The sequence below is a fragment of the Blennius ocellaris genome, assembly GCF_963422515.1.
Source record: "Blennius ocellaris genome assembly, chromosome: 10".
Taxonomy (NCBI): domain Eukaryota; kingdom Metazoa; phylum Chordata; class Actinopteri; order Blenniiformes; family Blenniidae; genus Blennius; species Blennius ocellaris.
Window position 1 is genome coordinate 9,705,176 of NC_137659.1, and position 18,349 is coordinate 9,723,524.

The 18,349-nt window shown below is 42.0% G+C and overlaps 2 protein-coding genes across 5 annotated transcripts in view; both read right to left on the bottom strand.

Moving 5' to 3' along the window:
* LOC308135403 (junctophilin-1-like) overlaps positions 1-11,752 on the bottom strand; it is a 30,277-nt gene extending 18,525 nt beyond the window's left edge. The window contains exons 1-2 of one of the 2 annotated variants that reach the window (XM_080503364.1): positions 11,087-11,752; positions 1,203-1,962 (exon numbers count right to left, since the gene is read on the bottom strand). In XM_080503364.1, the coding sequence (XP_080359490.1) occupies positions 1,203-1,962; positions 11,087-11,465 (1,139 nt within the window). In that variant the 5' untranslated portion in view covers positions 11,466-11,752. The remainder of the gene's footprint in view (positions 1-1,202; positions 1,963-11,086) is intronic. The other variant, XM_080503365.1, reaches the window with a different exon arrangement.
* Positions 11,753-12,842: 1,090 nt separating this feature from the next.
* The window catches only part of asph (aspartate beta-hydroxylase), a 28,257-nt gene continuing 22,750 nt past the window's right edge, over positions 12,843-18,349 (bottom strand). For all 3 annotated transcript variants that reach the window (XM_080503199.1, XM_080503198.1, XM_080503197.1), the window contains 6 exons: positions 17,807-17,877; positions 17,629-17,700; positions 16,446-17,331; positions 16,315-16,365; positions 16,183-16,227; positions 12,843-15,310 (listed from right to left, as the gene is read on the bottom strand). In XM_080503199.1, coding sequence (XP_080359325.1) covers positions 15,303-15,310; positions 16,183-16,227; positions 16,315-16,365; positions 16,446-17,331; positions 17,629-17,700; positions 17,807-17,877 — 1,133 coding nt within the window. In that variant the 3' untranslated portion in view covers positions 12,843-15,302. The remainder of the gene's footprint in view (positions 15,311-16,182; positions 16,228-16,314; positions 16,366-16,445; positions 17,332-17,628; positions 17,701-17,806; positions 17,878-18,349) is intronic.

Consider the following 18,349-nt stretch of genomic DNA (forward strand, 5'->3'; position numbering starts at 1 on the left):
CACGGTTCCTCAATAATGTGGAAGAGTGTGAGAAGCTGGTCTGTTGTTCCATGGCCAGGACATAATCCACGCTGTTCTATCAAACACTTGTCTATTGGTTGGAGTTTAGTTTTACGTACCCGAGCACAGACTTTCCTGGAGACGCTGAGATAAGTGATTATAAGGCCAATGATTGCACCAAGAGACAATCCCCCTATTAAAGAATCTGGTTCTAGAGGTGATGTGTGTGGAGATTAATCTGGATTTTGCCTCTCAGAGAGACCTCCTCAAGTACTGACATTACAGACCACGGCCACAGCGGGCTATCTCTACTCCACACTCGTCAGGATCATCACCACCGTGAAACCTCTTCATCAGAGACTGATACAAACCCCATTTCATTCAGATAACGTGCATAGAGCCAACAGCCAATCTTAATAAGCTGAGAATAGATGAGTCGTCGTGGAGCCAAAACAACTACAGAAGCTAAGCTTGCGTTGCTCAAATCAAGTGCTGAAGGATTTTCTTGTTATTATGAGTAGGCAGAGAAATGTGTGCACCCTGGTTACTCACAACCCACATACACTTTGCTTGCAGCACACAAGTGTTTTGCGAAAAAAATGTAATGTGCTGAGGTTTTATATTTTTACCTGCAAATACCATCTACAAAATTTGGTGATACAAATGCACAGTAAAATAAATTGATATGATAACAGGAAGGTGAGAGAGAGAGAGAGATGAGGCTCTATGGTACACACAATTTTTAAGTGAACAGAGCAAACTTCCATTGCCTTTCACTGCTCTCCATCTCTGCATAAACAGGGAAATCGCAATTTTTCTGACACGTGCACTGCTGCACAGTCACGCTACGATTGCAGTCAATAGCTTCCTGCTCACATGAGAGTATGTTGACAACAACAGAGTTTTCCAGAGGCGGCAACGGATCCCACAGGATGCCGAACGGACGGATTTAAGATGGATCAAAGAGAATTTCTAAAAATGTGTAAATTAATAATTGAATTAGAAATGCAACAGCTTCATATAAAGCAGTGAATTTATATTCACCCGCTAGCAAAAACACAAAATTAAGGTTTGAAGACAACCAAACACAGTAGTTAAAATAACAGATTTTATGACAGGAAAATCAGATTCGGCTAACTTTGATCACATGGGTGGGTTAATGCCCACGCGCTTCCAGCGATGTTCATGCAAAGACAATTTACCTGGAGATGGCAATCTCAACTTTGGTTCTGGCAATGGCCGCTGCTCTCACGGCTCCCTCGACGGCCCGATCCACTTTCTGTTTGGTCTTGGTGTTCTTCATTGGGATAAGATGCTTCCTGATACTCCGAGCCAACGCATTGTTCTTGTACTTTCCTTCTTCCTTGGCGCCATCGGGAAAGATGGTGCAGCCGTAGCCATGGCGCTTATTGTTTAACCACTCCCCTTCGTACTTCATGCCATTCGACCGCTCTGAGACACCGAAGCCGCTACGCTTGTCGTTCTTCCACTCACCCATGTAGGATTCCGTGGTGGTGGCATCCACGTTGTCCTCCAGAGGTAGGTAGTCGTCGGCCGCGTCTCCGTCCCCAAAGCTGATGGTGGAGTTGGCGTCACTTGAGCTGATGCGGCTCATGGTCGTGTCGCTGCGAGCCGAGCTGCGCTTGCTAGAAATGGACGAGCGCGAGTCGGACTTGCGAAGTCGCTGAAGGCTACCGAAAATCGAGCCGCGGCGGAAAAGGCCCTTCTTCTTCTCTGAACCGTCTCCGTCGGCGTGAAAGTTGAGCACGAAGCCGCCGCGCGTGCCAGCGGGGCTGTCGGACAGGCTGTCACGCAACACTGTGCCGTTGCTCTGTTCACTGCGGAGGGAGGCCAGCGACGTTCGGAGGGGTGAGCGGATGACGGACGCCATGCCATACGGGACACTTTGACGCACGCCGTAGCCATGGCGCATCCCCCCGGTCCACTGTCCCTGATAGGTACCTGCAAGAAATCCAGGAGCAGAAAGAGTTAATAACCAATAGTAAGCAACAGGAGGAAAAAAAGACTTATACTCTTATATTCAAAAACCGACTTATCAACAAACAACCAAGCTCCATGGCTGAAATCCTTTGAAGTAGATGGAATAATGACAACATTTGTCCCGGTTTCCATTAAGAAATAAACATAAAAATGTATGAAAACTCATTCCAAGGCTCAACATTTATTATATCAATGTTAATTTATATCAATTAATTTGAATCATATAATTTTTTCTTTCTTTTTTTTACTTGATATAGGAAATACAAACAAGGCCATTTGCACATATGCAAAAGGTCATTGTCATATTGTCAGAGGTCACATTCCTGTTTATTCTGATACTTCTGTGGCTCAGGCGATAGATTGGATCAATAACATCCAATAACAAAGTTGGTGGTTTGAACCCTATCTCTCTTTAACATTGACCCATATTTAGCTTTAAACCACTCCAATAAAGAACAGACACAGGGACCTGGAAGTTTACGTCTATGTAATTATCACTGAAAAATGCTTCAAGAGAAGATTGACGTCCAGAGATCTTCATATACCCTAGTATCATAAAAATTAAAAAAATTAAAAAACAGGACATGGGAGTTTTTCCTTTCCACAGTTAATTATTCTTGCTCATGTGGAATTGTTAGGTTTTCTCTGCAGAAGTGCCCTGAAATGACTGAGTCCTATTTGACACTGTATAAATCAAGTTGAATTGAACTGAATTGTGTGAAATGTAAATGAAAGATATTTTTGACAGAAAAAATATGAAAGGACATTATTTATTTTAATGATTTTTTCAATTATTTATTCATTCCTTCATAAAAGTAGGGATGATTCTTGTGACTAATTTCTCCATCAACCATTTTTTTAAAAAAGGAACAGGGTCACCTTATGCGAATGACCTAAATGCCTGTAACATGAATAAGATTAAAACCTATTACCCCAGTTGAGCAACATGTGGTAAACACTCAATACTATTACATACATTACACAGAAGTCAGAAGTATGGACACTAAAGAATAATAGCATCAGAATCTTCTTCTCAGTAACAAATAACCTTAAAAATCAGTAGTAAATGGACCTCAGGCAGCAATAAAATAAATATGACATGACCGCTGTCTGTAATCCCAGTTCATTCACAGACGCTGGTTAAAACTTAACCCAGAAAAATCTATAAATAAACCAAATGCAGAAAAGCTGCTGTCTTGCAGATGGAAAAGTGTCATTTGATCTGAAGGAAGGAAAGGAACCGTCCTGCTGCTTATTAATGTGTGGGTGAATAGCGTGATGATCTAATATTATCATTTGTAGTGTTTTATTATTTTACTGACCATAAATAAATAGGAATAACAGACCACTACCGCATAGGTCTGAATATAAGTAACCCTGTTGAACCTCCCTTTTTTTCTCAAGGATCATATTTTGAAAAAGGTTTTTCCGATCACATCTTGAAATAAAAACACTAACAACATAAACAAGTCGGACTATTATCAGAACCACAAAGTCCTCAGCAGAGCGCCAAACTGTAACCAAATATGTTTACACCATCAATATGCAAGCATTATGGCTCAGAAACGTACGGAAATTAGATTCTTGATTTGACATTGCAGAGAGGACATCAAGTTCATATGTAGTTAAGATGACTTTCTATCTTGTATAACCTGCGTATACATTTTTGAAATGGCTTGTGGGTCACCGAGGATGCTGCTGGGGGCCACATATGGCTCCAGTGTCCTCAGCTCGTTCCCCTTGGCTCTCTGGCTTCCCTCCAGCTGTGGGCCAAATGCTCCACTTCCACCTGCTCTCCCCGTAGCGTATCATCCTTTCCAGATTCATTTGAGATGCAGTATTTTGAAGCTTTTGAATGGCTTTTTCAACAACAACATCCCTCACCTGTAGCTGGCGTGTCATCCTATCCACGAGACCACCAAGGAAACCTACATTGTGGGTATTGTCAATCAACTCGTGCATGCGCGGTAGCAGCGGTTCAGAAAAGTTGCATTTTTGCCCGTTTCCATTGAGACGGAATTTGGAGAGTTTTGGAAAAAGTTGTCACGTAAACAGACACCAAAAACATTGACGTTTAAACTGAGCTTTAAACTATTCACAGGACCTACGACGTGTGTAAGCAACATGCATCTATAATATTTATCAAATAAATAAAATGAATCTATTATTTTCTGCAACATGTCTAAATACTTGCATTTCCTTTCTTATATTCTCTCATAGTATTTCGTCATTTATATTGTATAATAATTTTTGCCTTTTCACTGGTTTATTTCACATGTTGATGACAATTTTCTGAAAAAAAAATACACATTTTGTGCAGGACATGAGCACCACATACTGAATAATCTTTTCTGTGAGCACTAAGAATTTTATCCCATTAAGAGTTTTCTTAAAGACTAATTGTAAAACACTACTAATAACCAGTGTTTATTTATATTACATACTAAGATGAAGAAAGTCTTCAAATAGCCTTTGAATAACACGGAAAGGTGTGTGAATGACCTGCACCGTATTCTGTGCTTTTGTGAAATCCGAGGGTCTCGCCTTTGATTTGAACTAAAATAAGAACACCTGTATGGTTTTATCTGCCTGTGCTCAGATCACATTTCCACAGTTTCAACATATGACAGTTGTGACTGTAAAACAAGCAGCAGCCGCAGCAGCAGCGCACGTCATTCTGTGATAAAAGAGTTAGCTCGGTGGCCTGGTTAGGAGGGCTCAGGCTCTGGCCCTGATGGCTTCGGCTGTAGAATGTGAGAATGTGCTATTTTAAAAGATTGAAGTAACTTGAGACACTGGGAAGTCTGCAGGACGGCCATACATAACTTCCAAGTGGTTACCTTACTATGTGGAATAAGCCCTCCGCGCTGAATGGCACTGAGGGCGCCCCACAAGTGGTATGATTCATAATAGAATTTAATTCACACAGTTTGAATTTGGTTTTTATATGTCTTGAGGAGTAAAAAAAAAAAAAAAGTGGTTAAAGTTCAATGCACATTAAAAAAGAAAATGCAAAATTTATGTTAAGTTTAAAATACAACATATTTTTCTTTCCCAAAATAAAGTTTAACCAATGATTACAATTTCTAAAATATGAATCCACTGCAGCCCTTTCAGTCATATTACATCACATCATTACATATTGTCTTGTGGATGTCATATAAAAAGAGTAGAAAAGAAAAAGAAAGAAAAAAATAATATATTTATGGAAATCAAACATTGAGAGCGCCACAAATTAAATGCAGTGTGAAATATAAAAAATTTATGTTTTAATTATCATTAAATAAATCATATTAACACATTCAGAATGAGTAAAAATGAGTCAGTGCAAAGAGCTTTGTTTAAAGGCAGGTGCCGATTCATTTTTAAGAATATTAAGAGAGCGTATTGTGACCAGAGCCACAGACCGAGCCGGGGCGTTTTCAGCAAATAGCATCCTCCCCCCCGTTTCCACGGAGATGGAGGGTTTTTCAAAAAGTTCCACTTTGGGAGGTGTTTTCAGAAAGTTCTGTTTTCAGTGGCACCAAGCTTCTGCGACACCACACAAGTTTGGCGTTCTTCACCTAAATTCAACGTTGTGTGAAGAAGGCCTCAGTATAAAGGTACAAAAATATGAGTTTTCATGTACTTGCTGTATACAGAGAAAGGTTTATTGAAGATTGGAGGCTATTCCGAGAAAAAAATAAACCCCAGACAAGTGATCAGTCACAGTGCAAACACAGAGAGACACTATCAAACACACAATAATCAAACTCTTCAGCCTTTCCATAGTGGCTCCCAGCAGGTTTCACAAAATCTTATGGCGACTAAGTGCTTTCATAATATTCATCATTGGTTCTTTTAAAGAAACGTTTATCCAATAATTTGTGAATACAAATGTGACACTTGAATAAAAGAATTGTTCAATATTTTGTCAACTACAGTGAATTTATGATTTACTAATGTTTGTTTATTTAATAAAATCTATTTTTTTATTGGCAGTATATATATATATATATATATATATATGGACATTGTTTTCAAAATGTTTCGGTGTAAATGTGAAATTTTCTGAAACACAAATGCAGAAAAGATGCGTTTTCACTTCCTGTAAACAGAGTCTTTTAAAAGATTAAACATTTTGCACCTCTCGACACACTTCATTTGGTGAAAACTGTGAAGATCGGGTCTTTTAGACATAAAACAAACAGACCTCTGTCTTAATGTGCTTCCGGAGAAGATTTGGATGAAGCAAGATGGACTAAGTGCCACCACATCAACGTGCTGGGCAGCGCTAAAGATGGAAAGAGTAGGAGACAGAGGCCCTTTGGCTTGGAAAAGGAAATGGTTTCATATAACCAGAAGAAACTAAAAGTAGCTCCTGGGAGCAGGAGGATCTGTTGAAACATTACAAAATACATCTCTTTACTCGACTTCTTGTATAAGTCTTTAAAAAGTGCGGGTAAAAAGGTATAAGAGCGCTTGATGAGGAATAGTGAAATCAGTAGTAGTTGCAGATTTCTTCTGCACTTCTACATCAAAGAAGACACTTTAGAGCTACGCAATCTAAATACCTGTGTTCAAGTCGTTCAATAGCAAATCTCAACCGGAGGTTCTTTAATTGGACTTGTCAATAAGCACTTTGGCATTAAGCTCTAACCGGTGGAATCAGGGGATCTATATATTCAGTCAAAGTCTGAACAACATACCTCATATTTGTCCTTTTGTGTAATATAAACATTGACTGAACTAAAAAAAAACACTCCTGGTTGGAGCTGCACATGATTAAATGTGATTTAATTGTATGTTTCATGATTAATATGTGAAAGCATGAATCCAACCAAAGCACGAAAACATCAACATTGATGGAGTTAAATGTGAAGCAATAGACTTCACTTCAGGGACAGTAAAGTCATATTTCAGAATGAACCATGATTTTTAAATAAAATTACAATTTTGATAGAGAATACGTCTAAAGAAAAAATTAAAGATGTAAAAAAAAAAAAGATGAACTGAAATGACAATATAAGCTATATGGAGGAAAACCATTTCAAATGATACATTAAAAGTTTCTACAAGTCAGCGCATCCTTTAATTTGAGGGCACAAATATGACAATCCTCTGTGGGATAGTGAGAACGTACAGTGAGAACGTACAGTGAGAACGTACAGTATTCGCTGTATCTCACATGTCGATATCCTCACAACGGCGATGAAACTGTGATATATTGTGCAGAACTTACAAAGCTACCGAGTCCCCAACTGACACAACGATGTTCTCAAGTGAAAACAAAACGTTCCCGTTGCGTTACGGGTGTCTAATTACACGGCAACGGAGCCACTGAACACACAACTTTTTTGGGGGAAAACGGCTACCAAGGTGGAACTTTTTTTGAAAAAGCTCCAACTCCACCTCCCTGTAGATGGAGGAAAACACTATTTTTTATTATTATTATTTTTTTAAGATGCTGCTTCTGTGCACCACAGCCGTAGTAAATCATTCCTCTGCACATACTTAAGACCGTGGACAATAACAACAATGGCGGGCTCCAGAATGTCATGACTCCCAGTTCATATTCTCCCGGGACCTGCTTGTTGTAGAGTCACTCCAAATAGCTTTCCATGATGACTGTAGATGGAAATCATTCATTATTTGAGGTTGTCAATCATGACCAGGACTTAATCTCCCCATAATCTAGCGCACCGGATTCCATAATATCTGAAAGAAATCCCCCATAAATTGGGAATGTTCTTTGTAAAAACACCAAAAAACAACTCGGAAACGACCACTTAAAACGAAGCTCAGTTCTTTATTTTGGAAACGACGACTGGAACCTGAAATGAAAAATGTGACGCTGTCATCGTCTCATTTATATTGTGGCTGTGTAGGAGTCTCACATACAACATGAACACATTATGACGGTAAGGACGCCTACATGATATTTTAGAAAATAGAAATCTTCCTCCCTTGTTTAAAAAAAAATAAAAATCTTTCCAAACCAGCTCAATAATCAGACCTCATTTTTGGTACACAAGCTTCACTGTGCAGATGCTGCCCACTCAATGATGGCACACACACACACACACACACACACACACACACACACACACACACACACACACACACACACACACACACACACACACACACACACACACACACACACACACACACACACACACACACACACACACACACACACACACACACACACACACACACACGTTCTCACTCTTTGTTTTGCTCGTTCCCACGGAAAAGGGAGCCTTTTCAAAAATTTGCCATTCTCAGAGTCTCAGAGCAGCATTTCCGTGTCGACAGGCGTCGAAAACGCAAGGAAAGTTTTACGTTTCCAATTTAAAATGGCGTCACGTAAACGGGCCCTTATTGTTATCGAGAATATACAGATCGTGGAACTACGATAAATGATGTTCCCATGGACCCGTGTTCTGTGAAACTCAAAATGACAGGAACTTAAATATGAAAGCGATTGTGATTAATTCACAGGATAATGTCGTGCATTTCGACCTACAATATAATGATAGTAATGTCTTTTAAATCTTGAACGGTGTTCTTTCTCCTGCTCCGAAATTCAATTTGCAGTTGAAGAACAGTGCAAGAAAACATAGTTTATCGTCATACTGTCAGTCTTTTAGGATATGTATATTGTGGATGTAGTTTTTTTTTTAAAAAGATGCCACTTCAACTCAGGTTACTTATAGTCTGCTACACGCTGGACAATACCAGACCATTACAGTTACAAAGGCTATATCCTGATTCAACCGGAGCAAACCATCGCCGTGGACCTGTCTCCATGTGCAAACAGCCACTGCACCTGCTTGCATCATGCGTGAATATGTGCCGGCCCAAATCGGTCTCTGCCGTCAGACGCGTTTCCGTCCGGCGCAGAGTGGAAATGACGGCGTTGTCTGCGCTGACGGTGTATCCTCTATTTTTATTTGGTGGGGTTCAGCCCCGCAACAGCTGCGGCTCCCTCCCCTTTCCGCGACCGAGCCAAGAAGTGCAGTGTGACATGTGTCCAGAGTTGCACCCTCGGGCTTTTTCTGGGCGCTTCCAGTACGCCGCACAGGGCCGTCGCGTTTCCACGACGGCGCGGATGCGGGGATTCGCCACCTTCGGTAAATACAGGTGTGCCGCTTCAATACACAGGTATTATCTCATAATCTGCAATGGCTCAGGCTTAGACTGTAAGGCAAGGCAAAGTAAATGTATTTATAGAGCACCATTCAAACACAGTGCTTCACAGCACCGTTAGGGGCCTGCCTCTGAATAGGACCAGAACAAGAGCATAACCATAATGGCAGACGTTCATTTTCTTACATCTAGAGATGCTTTTTAACTCTTTAGTGGCTCAGTGGAGCTTTCACTTTTTAATATCCCTCTCATCTCCTACCACAAACTGACAAATGTGACTCTTGAGGAGCAGCTCAGGCCCTGTTGACGTAACAATGTTGTCAAGTGAAAAGAGACAACTTCCCTTGCGTTTCATGTGTCGGTTTACATGACAATCCCAGCCTTTGGAAAACGGCTCCCAAAACACTGCAACTCCGTCGCCATGGAAACGGGGGGAAAACGGAACATTTCAAACTTTATTTTTAAAGCACTTTTCATCCAGTTGTCGCACAACGTGCTGTTGGTAACACACACACACACACACACACACACACACACACACACACACACACACACACACACACACACACACACACACACACACACAACCAAAATATAGGCGAGAAAACACCATCCTCGGGGGTCGACCACAATGGCTGCGACGGCTCACATCGTAAACACACGATTCGAAAGAAGGCCATGAAGGTATTTAAAAACCTAAAATCGATCGTGAAACGCATTGCAGTGATTGTCAAAATCCAACGTTGACGTCTGTCCAACACGAATGTCCGCGTAACCACCACTGCTCATGTTTTATAGCGGTATTTACAAAAGCAACCAACAGCGCCAACTCCTGGCCTTGCACGACAACTACACCGTCTTCAGCGTTTGACGTTTCCATGTAAACGGAAATCATTTTCAAAACGTTGCCGCGTAAACGTGAATCCTGCCCAAAACAAAAAAAAGCAAAAGTGATGTTTTCACAACTAAAATGGTTTAAATGACCTTAAAATAGTAAAATATGTTAAAACTGTTGCAATTGCTTAAACAACTTAAATGGGTTAAAAAAAATACTGTTAAAATATAAAAAAATAGTTTTCATATTAAATGTGGAATTTATATGATTTTTCATTCCAGGCATCCTTGAAGTACAGTTTTGTTGAATATAGATAAATAAAACAATTAGTTGCAATAATTAAACCATAATAATCCCTCTGGTTAGAGAGAATGAATGAGTGACAGTGTGTCTTGTATGAATCTGGAGTCTTGTGATATAAATGAGTGAAAATTGTTGATACATGGTAGAAAGTATTACAAGTATCTGTTGTATTGGGGGTTAATGTCCAGATTCTCTAATCGGAGGTCTTCTGCGAAATATTATAAGTCTATTCAATAATTGTTTATGTGTAATTATATTTGAAAACAAGTTTGTGTGCCTCTCCTCTGCAGTTTGAATCTAATTTAGGAATTCTGAGGAAAAAGGTCAGCATTCCAGGAGGTAAATCAGAAGAAAAAAAAGATGGAGGAAAAAAAGTCAAAATTCCACGTTTTAAGTCTGATTAATTTCCCTGGACAGTCAAAATTCTGAGACGTAATCATATTTTCTGAAAGAAAACACACAAAAAAAATCATACAAAATAATCTAAATGTGAGATTAACAAGGAGATTCTGACTTTAATCTCAAAATCTACAAAATCATAAAGTCAAAACACTGCAAGTCAATTTAATCTGATTTTGGAAAAATAAAATCTTATATCCTGTGATTAAAGTAAAGATTGTCACTATTAAGTGTGAAAGTCTGACTCTGAAATGTAAAGGAAAAACGATCAGTAGTCCCAGAGAGAGGAAACAAAACAAAAATAAAAGGTTGTTTTTTTTAGTTTTTTTTTTAAAGAAGCTGCAATTTAAAAATATCAAATTCATACCGATTGATTACAACATCTCTCCACCCCCACCACCACCCCACCCTCACCTCCGTCTCCGTACGTCTCCACGCCGTAGCCGTCCTGCAGCCCGTTACTCCAGGTGCCCTCGTACCTGGCCGGTGTGTTCAGGCTCTGCCGGACCCCGTAGCGGCCCTTGTAGCCGTGGGTCCACTCGCCCCGGTAAATCCACCTGCCCTTGTTCTCCACGCCGAGCCCGTGCCGCTTCCCCTGCGCCCAGTAGCCCTGGTACACGTTCCCGCTGGGCCAGGTGTAGACGCCCACCACCTCGAAGCCGTTGGACCAGGAGCCGGAGTACTCCCCCTGGCCCTTGGGCCCCGTGCACACGCCGTGGCCGTGGGCTTTGCCCTCCTCCCAGCCCCCGCAGTACGTGCCCCCATCGTCGAAGTCGAAGCGGCCGCCCGTCATTCAGAACCGGAGGGGGTGAGGCAGCGCTCGGTAAGCTGGTTGCCGGGAGGGACCGGAGTGGCGGAGCGTTTCGGCGGGCGGAGGTGCGAGGGAGCGGCGAGTGATGGCGGCTGGGCTCATCGGCGGAGCCGCACTGGAGACTGAAGGCGGGACGTGGGAGGCTGAAAGGCGGCCGCCACGGCTGCCGGAGTCGCTCCACTGCTGCTCTGCGTGGAGTTGGAAGCCCGAAGAGGCTGTGCCGGTCAACCCCCCCACACCACCCAGCTCCCAGCCGGGTCACAATGACAGGCTGCTGCCCCTGTCCGGGGCACGAGGAGGGAGGAGGGAGGGGGGGGGGGGGGGGGGGGGTGTATTGGGGGGGCTGCTCACTGCCCCGGGGCACAAGTCGGAGGAAACACGGAGCAGAATTAATAATCTCAAATTACAGATTCTGGTTGCAATCCCAGTCAACATTGAGGGATTGAATTCTGTGGAAAACATTCAGAGGTTAAAGTCAACAATCTGCATTTAATCCCAAAAATACTGCAGGAAAAACAAACAGTCATTGCAAAAATGTGAGACTCTTGAGGGTGAGGAAATCTGATTTCTGAGATTAAAATAAGGATCGTGACTTTTGTCCCAGAGAACGAATGTGAAATAAAAAAGTCAGAAAACTTGAATTCAAATTCAGAAAAGTCTACACTGATATTGAAATCAGAATTCTGTGGATTAAAAAGTTTTGACAAAAAAAACCCAAAACAACACAGAGATTTAATCTTATTTACAAAGTTGATATCTCATACATACATACATCTCAGTCAATAGTAGATTACATGTTTTGCCCAATCAAATCTTTATTGACAACTTCTGGTTATTATTCCTCTTTTGTGTATCAACTTAAGCTACTATTATGTTTTTAACTGCGCGAGTTGTCAACATGTTTTTTTAACATTAGCTGAATATACCCTTTTGGCTGTATAGAATAGTAAATATCTCATTTAATTTCTTTTCTTTTTTTTTTTACTGTTCTGCATCTTTTTTTCAAAAACTTTTAAGACATATTTTTGTTTAAACACTTTTCGTGTCATTGCTGGTTTGAGTCTTGGGAGTGTTTAATTTGAGATAGGCTGACATCTAGTGGCAAGATCTGGTAGTTCATGATAACAAGCGCTCCACTGTCACTGAGAAGTATAATATTGTGTACTGTGGCTGGTCAGTGACCGTTTTATTCCCGATTTATTTTCATGCTATGATTTTATTGGTGCTTCCGTCATTGGATTTTGTCTCCATTTATGTAACGATCAATGATGTATGCATATGTCTGAATCCAAAAGGCCGAGGAGCGTCGTCAAACCCACCGAACGCTTTTACAAAATGAGCCGAGTCGTCACATTTGTTGTCCCAAACCTTTAATTGCCGCTCCCAGAAAAAAAAATCCTTTACAGAAATCGTTTGCCACTTCAAATTACCTTTGAACATCCATCTGTACTTCACAAATAATTTAAACGCTGCCGGTCAAGAGCCGAGCCGGTTCACACTGTGAGGGCACACGACCTCCGAGAGCCGTCGCGACTTGTGATCAGGGCGTTTCACAGACGTTCCTGCCATGGCACGTGGCTACGCTGCAGCTTTATTTAACCCCCCCACCCCCAACATTGTCTAGTGTTCAACACTTCATATAGTGTCACCACAAAATAGAAATGTATCTGTTCCTTAAACTTGCATGTCGTCAATCCAAGGCTTTGTTAAAAAAAAAAAAAAAAAAAGTTTTTCAAATATATTCAGAAAATTTGGGTTGTTTTTTTATGCATCTTTCTTTAAAAAAAAAATTCCCTTTTTTTTTTTTTTTTTTTAAACAAAAAACTCATGGGAAGTCTTCAAGCGTTGAAAAAGGTTTTTTTACAGTTCACATTTAGGATGTAAGATTAGGGCCACGATATCTTTATACACTTGGTTCATTTTTTCCACAGAATTTTGACTCAAAATATAAAAACTTCTGAGAAAAAAAAGACCTAAATTGAGATTAAAATCAGAATCATGGGGGGGGGGGGGGTATATTCTGATTTTAACCTCAGGATTTAAGAAAAATGTTTACTTATTCCCACGGGTGGCCCTTATCGTGTCTTTTGTAATTTACAGATTGTCACAAAGTGTAAAAAAAAAACACAAAAAAAAAGAAAACAAAAAAACTAGTTGTTTTTTTTTTGTTTTTTTTAAGGAACAAACAAAAAAAGTCTATTTTCTAGAAAACAGCTACTACACACCACAGGAATGTTCTGCATCCCGAACAAAGAATCTGGTCCATACAGTAAGTGAAGATGGGAGACAGCAAGGGACTGCGACAACACTGAAACAACTTGGTGTGTTGTCATGTAGCACACACAGACACACACACACATTTCCATTACCTCCTAACAAAAGAACACACAAAGACATCTTCTTTCGGCTCTTCGAATGAAAACAAAACATTTTGTGAAAGCGTGTAAATCCGGATTCACGACTGTGGCCCATCGAAACAAGTGTGAATATTGAATGAATACCTCATTGTTTCCCCAGCAACCTTCATGGAATAGATGCTTGTAGGAATCACGATCCAAAGATGTGAAAATGTTGAACAAATGTTGCAAGTCTAGAAGCACAACAGAAGTGGAATGTGCCGATTTCTTTCTGATCGAGAGCAAAGAACAAAGTTTGAACACAGCCAATGACGCTAAGCCTCTAAAAGACACAGATCGGGTCTGACGTCACACAGGAGAAAAGGAAAGGAGAATAAAGCCTTCTTCATTCCTTTAAAAAAAATTTAAAAAAAAAAAAAAAAAAAGGAAAAGAAAAGAGAAATTGAGACAGTAAAGTTACACAACATGTGACTGGCAGCTAGTTATGGCTGGATTTCCCACAGCCACGATCCTCTGTGGGCCAGAGATGATGGATAGTGTACAAAAAGTGGAATCTGGAACGCAGGGTTTAAAAAAAAAAAAAAAACTGCCAGGAAGTCACATGCAGTGTTTGAGAGGAAAACAAAAAGGGAAAAAAAAAATGTCATTATCATCCATTTTGACCTGTTTAACTTGCTGTTCTAAATCCAGAGTTTACAGTAAAACTCATTTTCTCACCTGAAGCTTCATTTAGGAAAATATGGATTTAAAAAAAAAAAAAAAAATCTAGGAATGTCTCTCACACACACACACACACACATACAGAAACAGCATCAAAACACATCTAAAACTCAGAAAGGAATGATTAACTCGTGAAACTCAATTAGACAGACACACATACAGGTTATGTGCAAGCACATGGCTCATCCTGGAGTCGACACATACTGAGAGGTAAATAAACACACTGGAGGGAGGAGGAGGAGGAGGAGGAAATTGCATAGAATCTACAGAACTGAGCTCACCTGACAGGAGCTGGTTCTTCACTATATAGAGGGGGGCGGGGAAAGGATGTAGCTCCCAGAAGCTACGCTAACGGCAACGGCAACTTCAAAATAACCCAACAGGTCTGACAGTGCTGCTCTTTCAGTGCAGACACACACACACACATACACACACACCTACCTACCGAGGCCTGTGAGTCTGGAAACATTGGGACTAAAACACTACGAACAAAACCAGAGGGGACAAGACTGGGGAGAAAAAAAAGAGGTAAAAACAGGAGGAAAACCGTCCTAAAAAAAAACCCAAACATTTACACAAGAGGGGGAAGTCAAGGGGGGGGGGGTTAAGGGAGGAGGCAAGTGTTGTCATGACGACTCCATCGTCTCTCAGGAGGTGAAGAGACGCATCGTCCCTCTGAGCGCTGCTGGTGATGCAACAACAGTGGCTCCCCGCTTGGTCACCACGGCAACGGCGGCAGCCTCTATGTTTCTAAGGGAACAATAAGATGATGATGTTTTTTTTAATATTACGCAAACAAAAAGCTTCATTTCATCCCAAAGCTGTTGCACCGTAGATCAGAAAGATCAGTTTTCACCACTTTACACTAATGAGATTAAACCCCAAAGCGTTTTCCAATGTTCATCACATTCACACACCAATGGAGGCGACTGACGTGCAGAGGGGGGTTAAAGGTTGCAAACCCCAGTTTAAATCTCATCATTCCTCTTCCACAGCTTCTTCCTCTGCTAGTCTAGTTTTGGAAGAAGCAGTAACTAAAAACAATTTTTTCTTCTTGAAATTATGGCCTCGGGACATTTTTTTCTCAAACTGTTGTCGGTTCATCACTGGTGGTTTCTGAGCAAGTCAAGGAAAGTCATATTTTGGTAAAATGAAATTAATTCTAATGATCAATCCCCGTATCAGGAGTGAACATGTCTCCTTTGTGAACTATGGTATTCCCAGCTATTCAGATATAGCGGTGGTCACGGAAAGCGCCACATTTTTATCAGGAGTTATGAACCAAAATGTTTGAGAAAAGCCAAATCAAAGTGGATGTTCTGGTGGAATTCCATTCTATTGACTCCGGGGGCAGCTTGGGCTAAAATGGCGCTTTCACCAGCCTTAAAGCAATGACCTCTTGCAAAAGACGGGTTGTTTCTGGGTCAGAGCGGAACAAAGTGCAGCCGAGTATCAGCTCCACGTTACCAGCAGACAAAACAGCCATCACATCATCGCCTTCCTGTTGGATAATGTTTCAGAAGCCACTCAGAGCAGACCCCCAGATCAGAGTGTGGACGCTGTACATGCTGCATGTGTGGGAGGGCAAGAACAACGAGGAGCCGGCTGGAGCTGGTGTGTACCTGAGGGCTCGTCCAGATTCTCTTCTTCTGTCTCCGCAAACTCGGCTGCCGTGAAGAAAGAAGATCAACATAAGCATCTACTATAAATGGGCTTCCTGTTTAAGTTTGTTTTGTTATGGGTTGCACACTCACCTTCTTCTACTGCCTCCTCTTCCTCTTGTGTTACTTCTACCGTTTCTGTGACTGAGAGACGAAATGGCGCATTTTAATCTCTGAGCTTCATCGCAACGACAAACCGTTAACGCAACATCTCCCTTCTTTACCTGGTTCTGTTTGTTCCTCTGTAACTGCTTCTTCTACGACCTCCTCAGCAGCCTCCTCTTCCTCGGCTACATCATCAGCAACCTCCTCTGCTGGAGCAACCTCTTCCTCTTCCTCTGCTGGAGCAGCTTCCTCCTCTTCCTCAGCTGGTGCAACCTCTTCCTCTTCCTCAGCTGGAGCAACCTCTTCCTCTTCTGCTGGAGCAACCTCTTCCTCTTCCTCAGCTGGAGCAGCCTCCTCTTCCTCAGCTGGAGCAGCTTCCTCAGCTGGAGAAGCCTCCTCCTCTTCCTCAGCTGGAGCAGCTTCTTCCTCTTCCTCAGCTGGAGCAGCTTCTTCCTCTTCCTCAGCTGGAGCAGCCTCCTCCTCTTCCTCAGCTGGAGCAGCCTCCTCCTCTTCCTCAGCTGGAGCAGCCTCCTCCTCTTCCTCAGCTGGAGCAGCCTCCTCCTCTTCCTCTGCTGGAGCAGCCTCCTCCTCTTCCTCTGCTGCTGCTGCTTCTACCTCCTGGGCTGCCTCCTCCACAGGAGCCTCCTCTGTGGCCTCCTCTTCTTCCTGGAGTGGCTCCTCATCCTCTGGCGCTGCGGCTTCCACCTCCACGGCGGGCTCCTCCTCCACTGCTGCTGCTTCCTCTTCCACAGCTTCTTCCTCTGCTATTTCCTCCACAACGTCCTCTGAAGCCGCCGCCGCTGCCTCCTCCTCTTCAGCCGGAGGGGCCTCCTCTTCTTCTTCTACTGGTGAATCAACGCTCTCCTCCTCTGGGGCCTCCTCGGCAGCCGCTGCCTCCTCCTGCAGGGCCTCCTCCTCCGTCGCCTCTTCGACGGCCTCCTCCACCTCCTCCGCTACCGGTTCCTGTGCCACCTCCTGACCGGCTGGCTCCTCGACTGGAGCGTCCTGCAACACGGTTAGAACGTCAGAAATACGAAACGGGAGAGAGCACGCTTATCTTTAATGATTGTTGCAGTATTTTAATGTACCGGTGTTTATTCTTCTGACAGGCAAATGTTGGAAGCAGTCCAATAAAAGTGAAGTTTTTGTTATTGGACTGCTTCCAACACTTGGAAGTCATGCTCCTTTTTTTGTCCTGTGACAAAGAATTAAGAGCCTGCATTGCTATATTCTGCAGGTAAAAAGTACTTTTACATTTCCATTACAGCTTGGATGTTATGCAGAGTATTACGGCGCACATACTGCCTGCAGGGGTAAATCCTCCTCCACAGCAGCGGGCTCCTCCTCCAGCACTTCTGGATCCTCCTCAATCACCTGAGGAGAAATACATCAGCCAAAGATCATCGGCAGGCTCATGCTTGTCTGAAGGCTTTAAAGAATCAGGACACTTTCTCTATTATTTAATCTGAACTCGACAGACCTCTTGAGCCTCCACAGGTTCTGGTTCTGGTTCTGGCTCAGGCTCAGATGCGACCGCCTCAGGTTCGGGCTCTGGAGGGGAGACACCGAGAGTTGCATAGATTTTCATTCATGTATACAAAACATCCACCCTCGACCGATCAAACCAGCACAACAAATCTGCTGCCAATTATATTAAATTACAAAGTGTGCTTCCAACTTAAATTTTTTTATGGCCCTATTCAAACTTTTTTTGAAATGTGTGTGGGTTACATTTCTCACATGTCTACGATCTCCTAGAAATAAAGAACACAGATTCATATTACCAAAAATTTTTTAGAAACAGGATGGCATAAAAGAAAATTATGTAAAACCTTTAAACTCAAGATTGAATTGAATCGTCATCAACTGTGCTGCCTCATATCCCACAAGCACTGTTAGAAATAAACACGTGAATGCTGGTGAACTACAGTGTGCTAAACTGGAAAAGATCAACTGTGATCATTCCGATTTAAAAAAAAATATACATTTGCATATACATATAAGAAAAGACCTTAATTTTCCT